General features: G+C 40.2%; 1 protein-coding gene across 1 annotated transcript; it reads left to right on the top strand.

Moving 5' to 3' along the window:
• Positions 1–2,756: 2,756 nt before the first annotated feature.
• Positions 2,757–10,437, top strand: LOC146474321 (uncharacterized). The gene is made up of 4 exons (XM_085117249.1): positions 2,757–2,811; positions 5,326–5,408; positions 9,845–9,940; positions 10,114–10,437. Exons 1-4 carry the CDS (start codon positions 2,757–2,759, stop codon positions 10,435–10,437), a joined length of 558 nt encoding a protein of 185 aa, XP_084973375.1.
• The last annotated feature ends 8,402 nt before the right edge of the window (positions 10,438–18,839 follow it).

Below are 18,839 nucleotides of genomic sequence, written 5' to 3'. Positions count from 1 at the left end.
GAGGAATGTAGCAGTGCCAGAAAGCGTCCAGTCGTGTTTCGAACTTTGAGTATGACTATCTGTCGTGGGTCGTGGGTCGTGGGTGCATGTCGTGGTTCGTGGGTGTGGGTAAAAGTCGTGGGTAAAAAAATAAAATAAATAAACTAAAATAAATAACTTAAAAAAAATTAAAAAAATTTAAAAAAATGTAAATAAATAACTTAAAAAAATATTAACACGTGACGAGCTCTTTAGGTAGTGTCAATCGCTTGCCCCCGTATAGGCAGTTTGCCATAACCTGCGAGCAAGCTCTTTTGGGAGCTCTCTCCCAAGAGAGCTTGCTCGCAGGCTAAGTTTGCCAAAGAAGCAAAAATGGGAGGGGGGAGTTCTTTGGCACTTTGTACCACCACCCTACTCCCCCCCAACCCCGAAAACGGCCGAACGTACTAGCGTAAACATCAGCGCATCCGTTGAGGATGTTGCGGGGATGTTGTTGTAAACCACAAGTATAACACGTATAAAAAACTTTTGAATGCAGAGGTCCACACAACGCAGGAATTAAACTTGCCTGTAATTTTGCCGGATCTCTCTTGTGAAAGACCTCGTGCCAGGCGTCACTTGAACGTGAAAATACAAAACTGAATGCAAGGCTGGCACTACGGCAAAGGGCAGATTTATTAGTAGCCTAACACGTATGTTGTGTCCGATCTTTTGATAAAGACTTCTACTACCAACGGGGAACAGGAAACGGATTTTAAAGCTACAGAAATCGGTGACTACGTTGTTGATATTAAAGCTTTATTAATCCGCTGTAGATCATTGCGTTATTACTTTGTAAATCCCCTGGAACAGATTTTCAACACAGTTGGTTTCCCGTACTTCTATTTCTAATTTTGTTTTTACACAAACCATTACTGAGACAAAAACCATACTTTCTAAAACTTAATGTCTCTAGAAAAACCAACAACAACAAAGTTAAATCAAAGAAATCATCAACTACCTATGGAATAGGTTGGTGAAGCGAAAAAAAAAAAAGACAAACCTTAACCGAACAGCGCAAAGGCCATATGGCTAAACCTCGTGTCTAACAGCCGTTCTGTACCTTTGGAAAACTACGTCCTTTCCGCAACAGGGAATGATACAGTTGCCAGGCGTTGCTATTCGTAGATCTAGGATTATTTTGATCGGCTTAAATACCCACAATATTGATTGCTCTACTCGAAGCCTTTTTTGAAGTCGATGTCACTCGTTCCCAGAGCCCCGTTCCATTTTCCCGCTTAACATCCAGAGGAAACAGCTCAAAAATTCTCCTTTGTTTTCTTTATATACCTAACAAAAAATCTGGATTGCGTACTGCCCCTCCCCTTTCCCACGGTGGTGTCAAAAAAAAAAAAAACCCACTGATCTTGCGAATAAAGATCTAGTGCTATTTCCAGTCAGTGACTTAGCAGTCTTTCAGCAAACGTTACGGCATAGTTTTATTTTTACCCACGACTTTTACCCAGGTTTTTCTTAAGTTATTTATTTTAGTTTATTTATTTTATTTATTTAATATTTTTTTACCCACGACTTTTACCCACACCCACGACCCACGACATCCACCCACGACCCACGACCCACGACAAATATACATACTCGCCGAGCAACAGTGGCGGAAGGCGACTGTCTGGCGCCTTTAAATAACCAGAACATTTATTTTGATAAAATTTATAATATTATATAATTTTGGGATCGGGGTTGATTTCGTGAGTGATCACCGAATTTTCCCTAAAAGACCTCAGATTTCATGTGTTGGCAAAGTGAACACCTTTTTACAATACAGTGTTGAAACAGTACAAAACTGCTTTAAAATAATTTCGGTAATTAAGATTACAAAACGTTACAATTGAAGTGAACACTTGCTATGGGCTGATTTCAGAGAAGGAGAGGTGGAGATTAATGCTGATCACCTTACCTTTTGAGGCCAAGGAAGCAGTGTCAAAAATATTCATATGTAGATATAGCCTACAGAATTATGATATTCATCAGAGCTGGGTTGTTCAAAAGCCGATTAACGCTAATCCACGATTAAAACTTAACCAAGGTTTTCATTTCGCTCATTAAAAATGATTTTAAAGGCTCATTTTAAGCCAATGGTAAAGAAACGTCTAAGACAAAAGTTAGGGACAAAAACTTTTGAGCGAATCCTTATGAATTAGTAAATATACTGGAATCAAAGTTCACGTTAACCCAGGATTAGCTTAATCAGGATTTGAACAACTGTGTGGTGGACTGTGTCAGTTATCAAAAAAGCCTTTCTACTAAAATATTATTTAGGGCTTTTTAAACAGGTCCAGATGAAATGAAAATACTCTGGAATATAAACACAAAGTTGAACTTTATTTGAAGCTTGTGACATGGTTTTACAACATGAAATATAGAAATATATCAGTGTAAATGCAGCTTCAAGTTTGTAAAACAGCCCTTGCAAGCTTCAAATAAGCTTAGCAAGCACAGAAACACATTTCAACAATGTGTTCATTTATTACAATTTTATTTGTTTATATATTGTTTACTTTTTATTTTCTTTTGATCTGTTTGGAGTACTAAATGGCGCCTTAAGAAAGGCTTACGTTTTTAACCTAAAGGCACAGTTGACCAGACAAAAGATGAAAGCCTGTGCTTTTGCCTCAGAGTTTCCCATGGGCAATATGTCTTGGTCTTTCGCATCTATGCAACATTTGATATCTTCCTTTTAATAAAAAAGTTACTAAAATGAATTTTCTGTAAAAGACATTATGACTGTTACTATAGTTACTAATGGTGTTTCCACAGAAGCTGCTTTTTTCCAATGTAACTAAATTTCCATAGCTTAAAGTTTTGCCATGCTCAGTGTCAGAGTAGTTGCAGATTTTTGTGCTCAACATTTTGTGACATTTCAAGAAAAGCTATCAAAACTGCAGGTTATTGACGTAAATTTGCACATGATTTGCAAACAATGGAGGTGTTACAAGTCATTTCAGAAAGCCAAGATATTGTCATAGTATTATAATGTCATAGCAACAGATTTGTAATATATAATTTTATATTAAGGCTACATGATCAGAAAAAATGTTTTTGTGCTCTTTTAGGACTTAAATAGTACGAGAAAAGAATTATAAGCTACTTTGAATGATAATAAAAAATATATTGTCTTCCATCGATCAATGTGGACCTCACGTTTTGCAAGAAAAGAAGGTAAGATTTATGCCAGCACAGCACACATAAGAGTTTAAGTCGCAAAATGTTTAAATAATTAATGTATGGGGTTCTGCGAAAATCTTTCCTATACAGATACCGACAGGGCACTTTTATGTAAAATGGACCCAGTTTAAGAGGTGTTTATTGTTACAAAGGAGGGTGTCCTATGCGTTTTATGGCAAACCCATAGGAAAACATACTTTCCTCTCCAAGACAAACGGATAAACGTGCATTACCCTTCGGTAACCCGTGTGTATGCTTGATTGACGGACGTCGTTTTGTAAGGTTTGAAACCAGGTCGCGTGGTAATGAATTTGACTGTAATAGTTAATTAATAAAATGAACTTTTGCTTACTGGTTTTGTATTCAACGACTTCCGAGGTTCAGCCAAAATGGCGTCATCTTTGGGATATGGGTCTTACAGTGACGAGATTCAATTTCCCCCGAGTCTCACCTGAGGACTCATTCTAGTGTTAATTCACCAGCGGTGGGTCCGTGACCAAATGTCACGCGACCTCCATAAGTATGGCGTACGATCCCCGCCAAAATTCATGGTTAAAATTTTAGGTTCATCATTTAAATTTTCAACCTCAACAATTAATTTTACAGTTGAATTCAAAATTTTACACTCTTCTTTTAGATTTAACATCATTGGAAAACGTTTTTACACTCGTCTTTTGGGTTTTTAACTCAACTTTTGTATTTGACCTTGCTCGCTGTCCCGGGGGGGGGGGGGGGGGGTACTCCTCGGAATTCTTGGTGGGGGTGTGCCGCCCGGGTCTTCAAATCCCGACCCTATTTCAAACCTAAACATGCCATTTTCCACACCCGTTTTCAGACCTGACCTCTAAAATTCATACCCGTTTTCAGACCTGATAATTATGCATCAGTGCCGAACGGAAGTTGACGCAAGGAGTAAAAGTAAGCTGGAATGACATAGTTTATCTATTTCTTTTTCTCGCTATCAGTTAGTCGTTCCAGTTACGTACTGAGAAGAAAAATATGTTTGTAAGCTTTCGTAAATGTTCCCCGCCCCAAAAACCCGACCCGATTTCAGACCGTAATTGTCAAAATCTATACCCGTTTTCACTGAGACCAAAACGGCTCAAAAACCATACCCTTTGGGGCGGCACATACCTATATACCTTATATAGGGGAGTACCCCCCCCCCCCCCCGGGCTCGCTGTACATTTTCAACTCGCTTCGTCAAATTACATAGTCGAACCGTGCAATTTTCAACTCGACACTGTGAATTAAACTAAACACCGAACTAATTTTAATACACTGATACTGTTTTTAGTTTTGATGCCTGAACTAGTTGTCTACATTTGACTGATATGCGAACTTTGCATTTGATACTCACTCGGCGCATTTTGCCACTCACCGCCTAATATTTCAAAATCGACCTCGCATATTTTCAACTCGACTTCTGAATTTTCGTTTACGCTTCAGCAAGAGACTATGAGGTAAGAGAGCGAATCCCTGTGCCCCATGATAATTATTTTCAATCTTTTTTTAGTTCGCGCCATGCTATTTTGGGAAATTATAATCCGCCATTGAGTTTAAAATTAAATGACGTCACTCTAACTGACCAATAAGATGTCGACATGAAAATAGCAACGCAAACAAAAATAGATTGAAAAAAATTTTCATAGGAAGAGGGGCATGTATGGAGGATTCGCTCTCTTACCTCATAGTCTCTTGGGTTTAGTGATCATTGGTCGAGACAATAATAAGCCTTTGAAGGGGTGGGAGATGGCGATCGGTGGACCTCCTCCCCAGGCTCTTTCGGCTCTTTCGCCGCTTTTGCCCATCATGCTCTGCTAATAAATACTTTCCTTCCAGGGACTCTGTAAAACGGAGATGCGGACGGCGATGGCGGATGGCGGATGGGGGATGGCGTATGGTGGATGGGGCTTTTATTAAAAAAAACTACGGTTTAGCTGAGCCATAGATTAGAAAACAGTGCTTTCATTACTGTCTGTTCTGTCGCACTTTGTAATAATCATCGCATAATTTAAAATTTGACATACTCAAGGTCAGCTCACAACAATATATCATTGTCTCAAACAGGCCATGCCCTCAAATTTCAGCATCTTGTTGGAATAGCTTTTTTTTCTTTCAAAGCAAAAGAACAAGTTCACGAGATCACCAATCTTCAAAAAGTTGTTGAGGAAAATGCTGTTACCGTTTCTCGCAAAGTTAGTGAGGTATGTGAAGCGTGAAGAGGTTTGCTACACAAAAGTGTCCTCAGTAACTAGGTAGGCGCTTTAGCAAACTCCTGAAGACATTCGGCCCCCAGGTTTATAGAGGGTTGTCCAATACTCACCACTTGTTCGGGTCGTGAAAGTGCCTTTACAACTCGTACGAGTCGTGGAAAAATTGTTCCACTGGTCAGTTTAGTGCAAGTGGTGAAGTAGTTACATTTTCGTGGAATTACATGATGTTGCTTTTAATTTTTAGGGGTGCATCTCATTAGGGAGACTTAGGAAATATCAGTCCGTGTTGGTAAGGCCGAGGGCCCTGGGAATCTGTTGTCGACTCGTACGAGTCGTACGGGTGGACAGAAGCATTTTCGAGTCGACCAAGTAAATTGTCGAGTCGAAAAATGCATCTCATTAGGGAGACTTAGAAAATATCAGTCCGTGTTGTAAGGCTGCAGGGCCTTAGCAATCAGTTGTCGACTCGTACGAGTCGTACGGGTGGACAGAAGTATTTTCGAGTCGACCAAGTAAATTGTCGAGTCGAAAAATGCATCTCATTAGGGAGACTTAGAAAATATCAGTCCGTGTTTGTAAGGCCGAGGGCCCTAGGAATCTGTTGTCGACTCGTACGAGTCGTACGGGTGGACAGAAGCATTTTCGAGTCGAGAAAGTAAATTGTCGAGTCGAAAAATGCATCTCATTAGGGAGACTTAGAAAATATCAGTCCGTGTTTGTAAGGCTGTATGGCCCTAGCAATCAGTTGTCGACTCGTACGAGTCGTACGGGTGGACAGAAGCATTTTCGAGTCGAGAAAGTAAATTGTCGAGTCGAAAAATGCATCTCATTAGGGAGACTTAGAAAATATCAGTCCGTGTTTGTAAGGCTGTCAGGGCCCTAAGAATCTGTTGTCGACTCGTACGAGTCGTACGGGTGGACAGAAGTAGTTTCGAGTCGACAAAGTAAATTGTCGAGTCGAAAAATGCATCTCATTAGGGAGACTTAGAAAATATCAGTCCGTGTTTGTAAGGCCCCAAACTAAATCAGCATACTCGAATAAGGGCATAACAAGGCTTTTGTAAAAAAGGATGCGCGCCTTAAACGGTAACAAATGCTTAATGCGTCTAAGTAGGCCAAGCCTTTGATTAACTTTCCCTGCCATGTATTCGACATGATTTGTCCACGAAAAATCAGACGATATTAAGATTCCAAGATATTTAAAACAAGTAACATTGTTTATACAATGATCAAAGATTGAAACAGTTAGAGCTATTTTCCTCTGTAACTTCTTGTTACTGCCTATAAGCATTCATTTCTTCTTACGCTTCTTACGCTTCTTACGAGTGCGGAAACTCTGGAGCAGATTTGTTTGTTTGTACGAAGTGCTACGACAGACTAACTCGATTCGAGAAAGCAAAGAAGAATGGAGAAGGTATCAAGGGGAGACCTGCAGTATTTATCAGTCCATTAAAGACTATTAAACGGAAAGTTAAACGACAAGGAGCTGATCGAATATCAACTTTTGGTCCTTGCGGAAAATCAGGGAAAATGTCGCACATGCCCCCGAACAAATTGCAACAACAAAGCGAGTTTCAACTGCAAAATCTTTAAAGTTTACGGACATATCGGGTAATATTTCGGTTTCCTCCACACAGACAAGTTCGACAAGATTGAAGGCAAAGCTTGATAAATATTAAAGCGACTTTGCGTAACCAGTCGGCAAATTGACGAAAATATCGCTATTTCCCGTCACGAATTTTTTTATTGCAGTCAGTTGATAGGCATTCACACGAGAAATTTTGAATGTAGGGCACACGGTGCTAAAAGCTCACGTAAGCTCGGTCAAGTGCTGTCTCCGTTGTGATGTTTTTCACTGTTCCCGCGAGTGGCGTTCTGAGGTCAAGGTCAACCTTCCAGATTTTAGAAGGTTCACTGTGATTGGCTTAGTGGCGGAAAGGAATGTGGCGCTTGGGTAAGCAGGCGTTTGTGGGGAGGAGGTAATACGAGTCCCTTAAAAGCGACTGCGTGGGAGGCTACCCTAGCTATTACCGTTTGTTTTAAAACAAGCCGTAAGACAAACACACATTCATTTCTTCTTTACTTCATGGCCTCTATCATTGCCTTCTGTTTTCGTCGATATTTATTTCTGTTCCATACTTCAATTTATGTTTTGTGGTTCCGCGTTTGGCCACAAGTAAACTGAAGCTCTCCCTGTTTCCGACATAGGGAAGGAATCGAACTTGACCAATAGAAAGGTGAGATGAAATTAGAAATCATTTTAAGACATTGGAGGTGTTTGATGTCAACTATAACAACTTACTATTGACAACCGAGCAACGCGAGTCCTGTGTTTATTAAAAAATAAAAGGAGCGAACAATGAAGAAAAGGAAAAGATCGAAATTCAGAGGTTTGTTTTTTTAATAAGGCATTTAAAAAAGGAATAAGGAATTTAAAATCGGCCAGCGCGCTGATAAAACGGATTAAAACAACTCCGTCTTATGCCAACCTAACAGCAAACCGAGCGACTGGTAGATATGATAGTGTTGATGGGAACCGGTTGAATATACTCGAGCCGATTGTTTGCGGCAAATTTACCAACAATAGCTAGTGCGATTACATTGAATAACTGTTGATCCAAACAATCAACCTTTCTGTCGAGGGAAGGTGATAAAATTGTAATTGAGGGTGTTTAAACCATGATGCAGGATTGCAGCTTTCATAGAGCACTTTTCAAAAGGACGCGTGATGGCAACGTTACGTCTGTATCGAGAAGAAACTCGTTTACTGTCACGAGCAGAAGTAGTAGAGGAAAGAAGGCAGTTGACGAGAGTAATTGACGGGGACGCATTCTTTCCTTTAAAATCGTGGCCAAAGGAAATGCCGCTCATAGTCTGGAGAAAACCCATGGGTGACACCGAAACCTTCAAGTTGGTTCTCTTTCTCATCGGCAACGGTTGTGAGCCAACCCTTATCAGAAGATGGATAATGCTGGCGCAGCACTGGGCGGACTCAACAGTTAAAGCAGAAAAGAGGGCAAGACAAGTAGATTTTGTCCTCAACAATGCCGAGCAAAAAGCTATCTGTGGTTCTACTTTGACGTAGACTACAACAAACTTCTGTACCTCAATGGGTTACCGAAGTAAAAGAGAGTCATTACAAAATGATCTCTCACAACGGCTCCTTTAGGAGCCACCAAATGCCACTAAAGTTATTGACCAATACTACCGCACAGTCTACTTTTTCCATAAAATACAAATTTTAATCTATAGTATTCTGCATTAGTTGTCAGGAAAACACGTTTCCTAGTTCCAGTCGATTGTAAGTTTTTGTTTTGTAAGAAACGCATCATTTAGTTTCTCACACTAAAGAACGAAGAAAACTTATATTTGTTGTATTTTACAGCATCAGCCCCTAGTTTAGATTTTGTTTACTTCTAGTTCATTTTCTGTTTCAACGAGAAACGCATCATTTGGTCGCTCACGCTGATAGAACGAGAACGAGATATATTCAAGCGTGCTTGTTTCGGTTCATGGATTAAAGAACGAGTTATATACACGTGAAGCGCGGTTGTTTCGGTTCAGTGGATTGAGGAACGAGATATATTCATGTGTAGCGTGCTTGTTTCGGTTCATGGATTAAAGAACGAGATATATTCATGTGTAGTGCGCTTGTTTCGGCTCATGGATTAAAGAACGAGGTATTTTCATGTGTAGCGTGCTTGTTTCGGCTCATGGATTAAAGAACGAGGTATTTTATGTGTAGCGTGCTTGTTTCGGCTCATGGATTAAAGAACGAGATATATTCATGTGTAGTGCGCTTGGTTCGGTTCATGATTAAAGAACGAGATATATTCATGCGTAGTGCGCTTGTTTCGGCTCATGGATTAAAGAACGAGGTATTTTCATGTGTAGCGTACTTGTTTCGGTTCATGGATTAAAGAACGAGATATATTCATGTGTAGTGCGCTTGGTTCGGCTCATGGATTAAAGAATCCTTACTTAATGAGATGCAGTTTCACCACTTGAACGAGTCGTACGACTCGTACGAATCTGCCAGGCCAGGACCTTCTTTAATGAGATGCAGTTTCACCACTTGAACGAGTCGTACGACTCGTACGAATTTGGCAGGCCAGGACCTCCTTTAATGAGATGCAGTTTTACCAAATCAAACTTCATGTTATTTTCATTAAAAGTGTCACACTCACCACTTGGCTCGTACGACTGGTACGAGTCGTAAAGTGGTGAGTATTGGACATGACTGGGTTTATACCATCCCGATCGTAGATCAATACGTTACATTCAAAATAGAAAATACTATTTTCATTCACAGATGTATGACACTTGAACCATAATCCACATGCAGGGATTGTTTAGGAATTTTAGGACTGGGGAAAGGAAAACTATTTGAGTCAAATAACTGAACTTTTTTTTTCTTTTTTTCGCAGCTTGCTGTTCAGTGGCAGAACATGTTGGAAGAATCGTTTTCTGAGCATCTGGACTCCATCAAATCCTGTTCGACCCAACAGCAGCTCGCAGTCAAAGTGATTTGCGATCTTAATCCATAATTCCAAAACCTGCTAAAGATCATTTTATTAGTTTTGGCTCGTTATGTAGCCTGCGAGTGACGCCGCCTGTCATTTCTCGCCGTCATGAAACAAGGTACATGTATGTATGTAGATTAGTTCTATAGATTTGCTGATCTTTTTTTCGCTAGGTATGCGAAGAGCAAGTGGAGAGACATTTGAGTCACGTGAAGCACGCGTTAGATTGCCATGGTAACACGCTGAATGAAATGGCTGTGACACAAGAACGCCAGTTATCTGACCAATCAGAGATGGTGAACACATGGACACGTGACCAGAACAAACTTGTTGAACAAGTCGGTACAAGAGTGAACCAGTTTCTGGTGGAGGAACTGAAGGATGACCTTCCAAAAAAAGGTTTGTCAAAAAAGTGGGATGGAATATCCGGGATTTGGATACGCGACTACATTGACAAACACGTCCTTTCTCAAGGCAAACCTTCTATTTTTACCTAAATCCGAGTTTGATAGCAATTCTTTTTTTTTCCATGCTTTTTTCTGGCTTTTGAAGTGAACAGAATATGTCTTTAACGTGATCAGTGAAAATTTGATAGTTGGTGAGGATTAGTTTGCACCCAACTTTGTCTTCAGTTTGAAGCGCGTGCCAATAATTTTCAAAGAATGCTACGCAACAGGCTTGCGCAGATGCGATATAAGGGGTATTTTCAGTAGCAATATAGTGTTCAGTACATATGCGACCTTAGAAATGTCCGAATTCGTAGATTTGTTCCTTATGTGAGAGCCAACCTCGTTCCCAGGGTCTCTCTTCTTCCCACCCCAGCGAGAGAGAGAGAGAGAGAGCTGGTCACGTGGCACCCAAAATCTGGGTGCTTGACACAATTTGTCGTTAGGGAGGGGTAGTAGAATATGCAGTTGTCGCTTTCTCGGAAGGAAGGAGAAGCCAGCTACGAACTTTACGACAACAAGCGGTTTTACAACCAAGCATTTCTACATCACACGCTCACTTGAGACCTGGAAGAGGTTCACGTTTCTTCCACTCAGGTAGAGTGTTGTTAATCCAAAGGAATTATTTTAAAAACAGTCGTAACGTTTCGGGACGCCAGAGGGAAAGGGGGACGCTTGAGTCAAAACCTAAACAGGCATGGTGATTAGAACAGAGGTATCGCTGGCTTTACACCTTTAACAGAGCTCCAAATGGGGTGAAATGGGAAAGAAGATCAATTTTAGTTTTGCCGAATGGAACACCAAGACACCAAGTGTTCAGAAATATACCAACGGACTGAGGCAAGCCGCGTGTGAAATGTAAAATTCAAAGGTACTTTTCATCTTAGTTTATTCCCTACGTTCTTGACTTTAAGACGTAGTTAAACGAAAACTATTGAGCTCAGAGCGCTGATTCTGATCGAAAACAATGTATTTACAGTGTATTTAATTACAGGAAATCGGTGACCAAATAAACATTCAATATTGTGCTTCGCGAATTACATGTAAATAAACAGATTACTATTAACAAGAAGAATGTATCGGTATTTTCTTGTGAGTGATGAATTATAATGCACTTACTGAAAGAATTTTTTATGAACTACATTTCATTTTATAGAGCAAAAAATGTACTTATTACCGCAGTTTAAGCTTGAATAAATGCTATTTCTGGTAGAATTCATGGAATCAGTTCCAACCAGTGTAGATAAATTACTCCGGTTCAAGTGGTAGAATTTATGATAAACCTCTGCTTCATTGACCGTTTGAAATTCCCTAGATTGTACTTAATATACGATTTTTGTAGACGGCATGAAACTGCGCCAAATCTCTCGCATTTCGCTTGCTTAAATCGCACCCGCTTGAAAATCTCTGATGGGCTCTTGCGAATAAAATAATTGAGCGAGCGTACCCCGACTGGGGAGAAGTTTGTCGTCTGCTGTCACGTGACCAGCTCCAACCTCTCTCTCGCTGGGGCGGGAAGAAGAGAGACCCTGGGAACGAGGTTGATGTGAGAGCAGGCATTCTGATTACTTCCAAGGATCAACACCTCAAAGACGTCAGTTCAGCTATCCCACGAAGCTTGTTAAAACTGAGCCACATAATGTGCTCAAGGAAAGGTTTCAAGCTAGTTGTATTGTGCCTTATTCACCAGAACCTCAGCCAATCAAGGTACAGTATTTTTCAATACATACCATAACTGATTCTTAGTCGTATATAGACCTCGTTTGTTGGTGGTTCGCTGCCGATCTTATGACGACCCTTACTGGGGCATGAACCAATGCATTGCCCTATCCCTTCGCCAGTTTTCACTGACTATGGGATTGCTTGTTCATTCATCATTTTTGAGAACGGCGTGTACCCACTCATGGTGCTATCAACGAGTAAATGCCTTTGTTGAAGCGCTGGAGGGTAAGTAACCAGCGGCAAGCGCGGGAAATCCCCTGGTTGACGCGGCACATTAGCATTAGCGCGGGAAAACATGTGACAGGTGCTAAGCGGCAAAACATTCACATATCCTAAACGTCAGAACTCATTGCTCCTGCCTGGTTATTGAAACGCTAAGACAACTATTTGGCTCTAATTTTTTTTTATTTTATTTCATTATTTAGTTATTTTCTTTCTTGCAGAGTGTTTCAAGTGAAGAAGCTGTTCCAGTGTTTGTTTTAAGCCGCGGCAGTACTGTCAGTTCAGATAGTGGCGTGTGTCCTCTGCGAGCCAGTGAACATGACGACAGCCTTGAAGCGTGTCTGCAGCTGACGAACCTGTTTTTGTTGAGCCACAGGTAATACAACTCGCCAGTTGGTTTGGGTTTTTAAACTGCAAGAGCTGACTTTCCAGTGACTTTCGCACGTTACAACTCGTGCTTACAAAATGTCGCAGATGATATTTTTGCTTACGGCATGCCAAAATCGAAGGCAGTAAATTCCGCGTGATGGCTTTGGTGAGACTTGGCATAATTGTCGTAAGGTCAAAAAACTAACAATGAATAACTGAAAGGGTATTTAGCTTCTGATTGAGAACAACGTAATGGACACCCACAATGTATCTTACCATCTCCACTTGTTGATCAAACAATTAATTGTTGCGACTGCTCGAGACTGCTGTTCAACAAATATTATGCCATGTTGAAACAGGCCATTCAACGTGTTGAACGCTGTTGAACGGAAATGGGCCAGGTTCTATTTACTGCCTCAAAGTTCGCGTTCAACGAAAGAAGAAAATATCAAGCATTTTTAGCTCACGGCGTTAACAAGTCTAGACGTCGTTCCAGCAACAAATATTGAACGATGATGAGCCATGTGTCATTAACTTAGCAAGATGGAGGTTTGGTTTTCGCGAGGTTGTAGTGTAAGCACTACTGGAGCCAGATATGTGCGGCAGTTCTAGCAAAGCAAACGCTTACCGCGAAAATTCGACCTTTAAAGGTCGTTAATTTAAGTGTTGCGAGAAAAGGTTAAGGAAACATTGCTGTGTAACACCGTCACTCCCATTAACCCACAACTATTCTTCTTATTCACTGTGTTTCCAATCAACGGCCTGTTGTCGCTGGAGCCCGTGATAACGGGGTGTACCAGCTGACATAGCCTTCTCGCTATGGTTGACAAGGGTCTGCCAGGGTTTACAAGGGTATACTGGGGTTTACAAGGGTATGCTAGGGTTTACAAGAGTATACTACAGTTAAAAAGATTATACAGGGGTATACAAGGGTATACAGGGGTATAAAAGGGTTTCCAAAGGTATATTTTAAATACACAATAATAAGGGATACATGAAGTACATACCCACAAAAACCCGGTTTAAAAGCTCAAAAGCAGGCGCACTTTTGCAAAGTGCGCTATGAGGCGACTTGCATACCTTGCTGATTTGCAGCTGATTCCGCGTTTCCCAGGACTGTTGCCATGCGCTACCCGCTGTAAATAACTAAAGGCGTTCACTTTCTCAGCTCTAAAGAAAAGAAAAACATGCTGCTTTGCACCCTCCCTATAAAGCATTGAATTTCCACCGTTATCTCGTTTGTAGGACCACACAACAGGGAAAACAGGCTCTCCTCCGTTCATCGAGGTTAAATCCTGTCGGGCGGGGTACGTATTTGGATAGGTGACCGCGTGGGAATACCATGTGTTTGTAGGCTTTCCTTTTAAATTTTTTTTAGAGGAATCAACGAGTTTTCATTTTGCCAACGATCAATGCGTCCTTTTTAAAACAGTTCAGGGGTAACAGAAGAGGCGTACAAATCATTATCCTACAAAAACCCTGTTTAAAAGTTCAAGTGCAGGCGCAAGTTTACAAAGTGCGCTGTGAGAGGACTAACATACGTTGCTGATGTGTGATCGCTTGGGATCGCTTAGGATTACCACCTTTCCTTTTACTTTTTTGCGAGCAATCAAGGAATGTCCCTTTTGCCAACGATCAATTCGGCGTTGTAGAAACCGTTTTGGGGTAACAGAAGAGGCGTATTAACCATTTAGCACACAAAACCTACAATTTTTTAAATTTTATAGACACTAGGTTCGTACAAATTATTGCATGCTTGTTTATATTTTATACTTTTTAGATTATTGCTTGTATCTTCAAATTAATGTCTTGCATTTTTAAATTCTGTTCTGTATTTTTAATTATTATATTTTTAGTCCATAGCCCCTCTGGATATCAGCCTCGTTGCTGAATGGGCCACCCTGACAAAATAAAGATTCCCCTGTTTAAAAGCTCAAACGCAGGCGCAGTTTTGGAAAGTGCGCTCTGAAGTGAGTTACATACGTTTCTGATGGGTGACCGCCTGGGAATACCACGTGTTGTAGGCTTTCCTTTTACGTTTTTGCAAGCAATCAACGAAATTTTCCAACGATCAGTGCGCGTTCTAAAAACAATTCAGGGGTAACAGAAGAGTCGTACAAAGCAAAAACAGGTGCACTTTTGCAAAGTTCGCTCTGAGGTTAGATGATAAATGAGTTACTAACATGAAATGAAAACTCAAGAGGTCACCTTGCTGGTCATGCTCGATCTTAGCGTCGCTTTTGACACGGCAAACCATAACATCCTGCTCAACGTCTAAATGAGGACTCGGGATATGCGGAGCAGCATTGGAATGGTCCAAATCATATCTGGCGAACAGAGGTCAGCGAGTCTCCATCGACTGGTCTCTCTCAGAACGCTTTAGTTTGGAGTGTGGTGTCCCTCATGGGTCATGGCTGGGGCCCCTGCTTTTCCTCATCTATGCTTCCAAGATGTTCAAGGTGGTTGAGGATCAGCTTTCAAACGCGCACTGCTACGAGGATGACACAGACTTATCTGAGTTTCAAGCCTAATAGTAACACATCCCAGGGAGATGCAGTCCGTGCGATGAAATGTTGTATCGAGAAGATCAGGCACTGCCTGATCCACGACAGACTCCTTCTTAATGACGATCTGACTGAGTTTATTATTATTGGAACTCGCCAGCAACTTAGCAAATTGCAGGCTATGAATATTAAAGTAGGTGAGATAAAACCTAGCTCTCAAGTTAAGAACCTAGGAAGCTGGCTTGACCCAAACCTGTATATGCGTGACCATATTACAAATGTATGTAAGGCGGGTTTTTTCTACTTGCATTTTTTTCTACTTTTTTTTAAATCATTTATTTACTTGCAATACTACAGTACAGTACTTACATTACTAAATTACTTGAATACCACAGTACTTACAAGTACTGTACTTGCTTTACTACATTACTTATAATACTACAGTATTTACAAAAACTACAGTACTTACAATACGACATTACTTACAATGCTACACTAACAGAACTTACAATACAACAATTACTTACAATACTACGGTTCGACGTTACTTACAATACTACAGTACTTGCAATACTACATTACTTACAATACCACATTCCTTACAATACTAACATTTCTTTTTTCTCCTTTCAATTATTTATAACCCACTATTATTAGCCTTGTTTTCTGAAACTAATTTTTTTCCTACTTTCTAATGCATTGAGAAGTATTTATTGAGAGACAGCTTAGTCACTTTGCTACACGCATTCATCAATCTTAGATCCAACTCAGGAATTTTGTTAGAGCCACCTAGGGGTAAGATGCTGGCAACCCTGGCTCCCATTTTTGCTTCTTTGGTAAACTTAGCCTGCGAGCAAGCTCTCTTGGGGAGAGAGCTTCCAAAAGAGCTTGCTCGCAGGTTATGGCAAACTGCCTATACGGGGGCAAGCGATTGACACTACCTAAAGAGTTCGTCACGTGTTAATAATTTTTTTAAGTTATTTATTTACATTTTTTAAAATTTTTTTAAGTTATTTATTTTATTTTTTTACCCACGACTTTTACCCACACCCACGAACCACGACATGCACCCACGACCCACGACCCACGACCCACGACCCACGACCCACGACCCACGACAGATAGTCATACTCTTGCTCGGCTGCTTATAAAAGCATTACCAGGGGCTACGGAATCGAGGACGTGCAACATGTGACTTCACTGGCAGAGCCTGTATGAGACGGAAAGGCATTTCTCAGCAATTGTGAGGATAGAATCGCTATTCTCCCTGAGACCTTATTACCAGTGTTTTAAGCCCCCAAAACCATGTTTCGTGGTGAACATGTACAGGTTGTTTTATGGGTGACACAATAAAATATTGCATGAGTCTGATAACTGTCTTAAGGCAACATGATGGCTAATCACACTATCAGTGTCATTGACTCACTATTAAAGCCTTTAATTTTTTTAATTTTTAATTTTCTTCAAAAAACAAGGTTCATAACTCTTATTTTTCAAACATTATATGTCTGTACATACAGTGAGTTTAGTACCTGCTACTCATATATTGTTGAATTTAAAAGATGGCTCATTTTAGGATAACGCAACACAGACAATGCGCACAGTAAACACAAATAATTAGCAAGTGTCTATGGTCATAAAGAGCTCACAACGGTTTTCAAGAACTTTGCCTGGACTTTTCAACAATATTCAAGACCTTGGTCTTCCTCTGGAATATACATATAGACATCAACATGTACATCTTGCCCCATTTTATGGGGTGATACAGGTTGCAATCTTTAGTTTTGGTATTTAACTTGCATTTGATGACCTGTTATATTTTATTTGAATCATTTTATTACCTTAATTAATAACAATATTATTCATTTTTTTTATACTGCATAAATATTAACATTACTAACTTTTAATGTTATTATGATCAATATGACCATGGGTTTAAATTGGAAGTTAATTAAAGTTGTAAGAGTTCACTCAAACAGTAACAGTTTAATTTATTACAATTTTCGGATAAATCAAGTAGACTATCTTTTGTGTCAATTGTCTCAATGTTCAAAATCCTTTTACTTAAATTAAAGGAAAATGGAGAAAGCAGTGTTGTAAAAATGCCATTGGTATGGCCACTAACCATATTGAGTTAACATGTTGCTAGTGACCACAATTCCAGTCTGGTTGTTGGGTTTTGGTTTTCAGTTTGGTCGAGTAGTTGACTTAAATCAAATAGTGTTGGTCAGTGATTAACCACAATATTGTATGTAGGAGACATATTGTTGTAGTTCACCATGTTGAATGTTCAACAAAAGATCAACTTTTCCAGTTTGATGGGAAACTATATTAACAGATTAACGGTGTGGCAAAAGGATCCCCCTTTGTCCTCTTATGGCAAACACGTTTATGAGCTCCATAAAAGAGAATCTTAAGCGCCAAGACAAAATGCCCTCCTTCTACAAAAGATACTTGGACGACACACTGACAATTGTGTGAGATGTAACGGCCGCAACAGGTTTCCCAGAAATACTTAGCAATTGCAATCCGTCTGTCTGATTCACCATGGAACTGCAGTCTAACAACAAACTACTGTTTCTTGGAATGCAAATATAAAAAAAGAAAGGCTGCAGATTAGAGACAAAAGTCTACAGAAAACCAACCAACACAGGCCTCCTTTAACATGATCAACAGCAGAAAAAAAATCATTAGTGGAAAAAGTGAGTCAAGTCCAAGCAACAACCGTGGACGATAATCCTGCTGGTATACGTTGGATCAGTTATTGATCTGATCGGCTGAACAAAGACAAATGATACAAGAAGCAGAGACCGATACAACGTAGAAATACGGTTTAAAGGTTACTATATTTCGGCTGGCCAAACCAGCCTTCTTCAGGTATAATGAAAATTTACATTGGGACATACGCTTATATAGCTGACAAATATTTGCGCAATAGCGGAACTACGTTAACCTAAATTGATTGACAGTATAAAATATGAAGCAAATGAAATAATAATAACAAAAAATAAAAAATAATAAAAAGAAAAAAGCTAGTACATCTCTTCGCGAATATTAAGGCCATGTGGAGAAAGTGTTCTGCCTTTTGGGATCAAAAAGGCTTCCCTGGCCTTACGTATTGAGTCTCGGTTAGAGTAGACTTTTTCTATGGGGATTAATTGCATGTCGTTAGCGGTGTGGTTAGGAGCGGTGAGGAAGTGCGGCTGTGGTGGGTTTAGATTTAGTGTTAGGGTTATCTATGGTGCGGCGGTGTTCATTAAAGCGGTCTTTTAAGCGTCGTTTAGTCTCTCCTATGTATTGTAAATTACATCGGTTACATTGGATCATGTAGATTAGATTTTTAGTTTCACAGGTCAGGTTAGATTTGATAGGGCGCGTTTCACCAGTGGAAAAGAAGGTGTAGTTAGTGATGTTACACACTCCACAAGCTTAAACTGTAAACGACGTTTTATTACAAGTACAAACTGCGTACTGTCCGATTACATCAGCCATGAGCACATGGTTCGTCTTCGCTCTTCCCGGCATTCTTCACGGTATAGACAATCTCGTGTCACGCACCACTCACACGCGTGTCACACGCTCTACACACTCCCCCTCCAAAACAAATGGACGAACGAAACGCTAGAAAAAAAAATG

Source organism: Pavona decussata, unplaced genomic scaffold, assembly GCF_977016875.1.
Source record: "Pavona decussata unplaced genomic scaffold, jaPavDecu1.1 SCAFFOLD_90, whole genome shotgun sequence".
NCBI classification, from domain to species: Eukaryota; Metazoa; Cnidaria; class Anthozoa; order Scleractinia; family Agariciidae; genus Pavona; species Pavona decussata.
The sequence above is the reverse complement of the archived record's forward strand: the minus strand, read 5'-3'. Positions and strand labels throughout refer to the sequence as shown.

What these genes read in the sequence shown, in the direction of transcription:
- LOC146474321 (XM_085117249.1), top strand. Translation starts at nt 2,757, where the DNA reads ATGACTGTTACTATAGTTACTAATGGTGTTTCCACAGAAGCTGCTTTT. An exon ending in AGAAGCTGCTTTTTTCCAAT is followed by an intron (nt 2,812 to 5,325) that starts GTAACTAAATTT and finishes TTTCTTTCAAAG; the next exon opens with CAAAAGAACAAGTTCACGAG. An exon ending in TTTCTCGCAAAGTTAGTGAG is followed by an intron (nt 5,409 to 9,844) that starts GTATGTGAAGCG and finishes TTTTTTTCGCAG; the next exon opens with CTTGCTGTTCAGTGGCAGAA.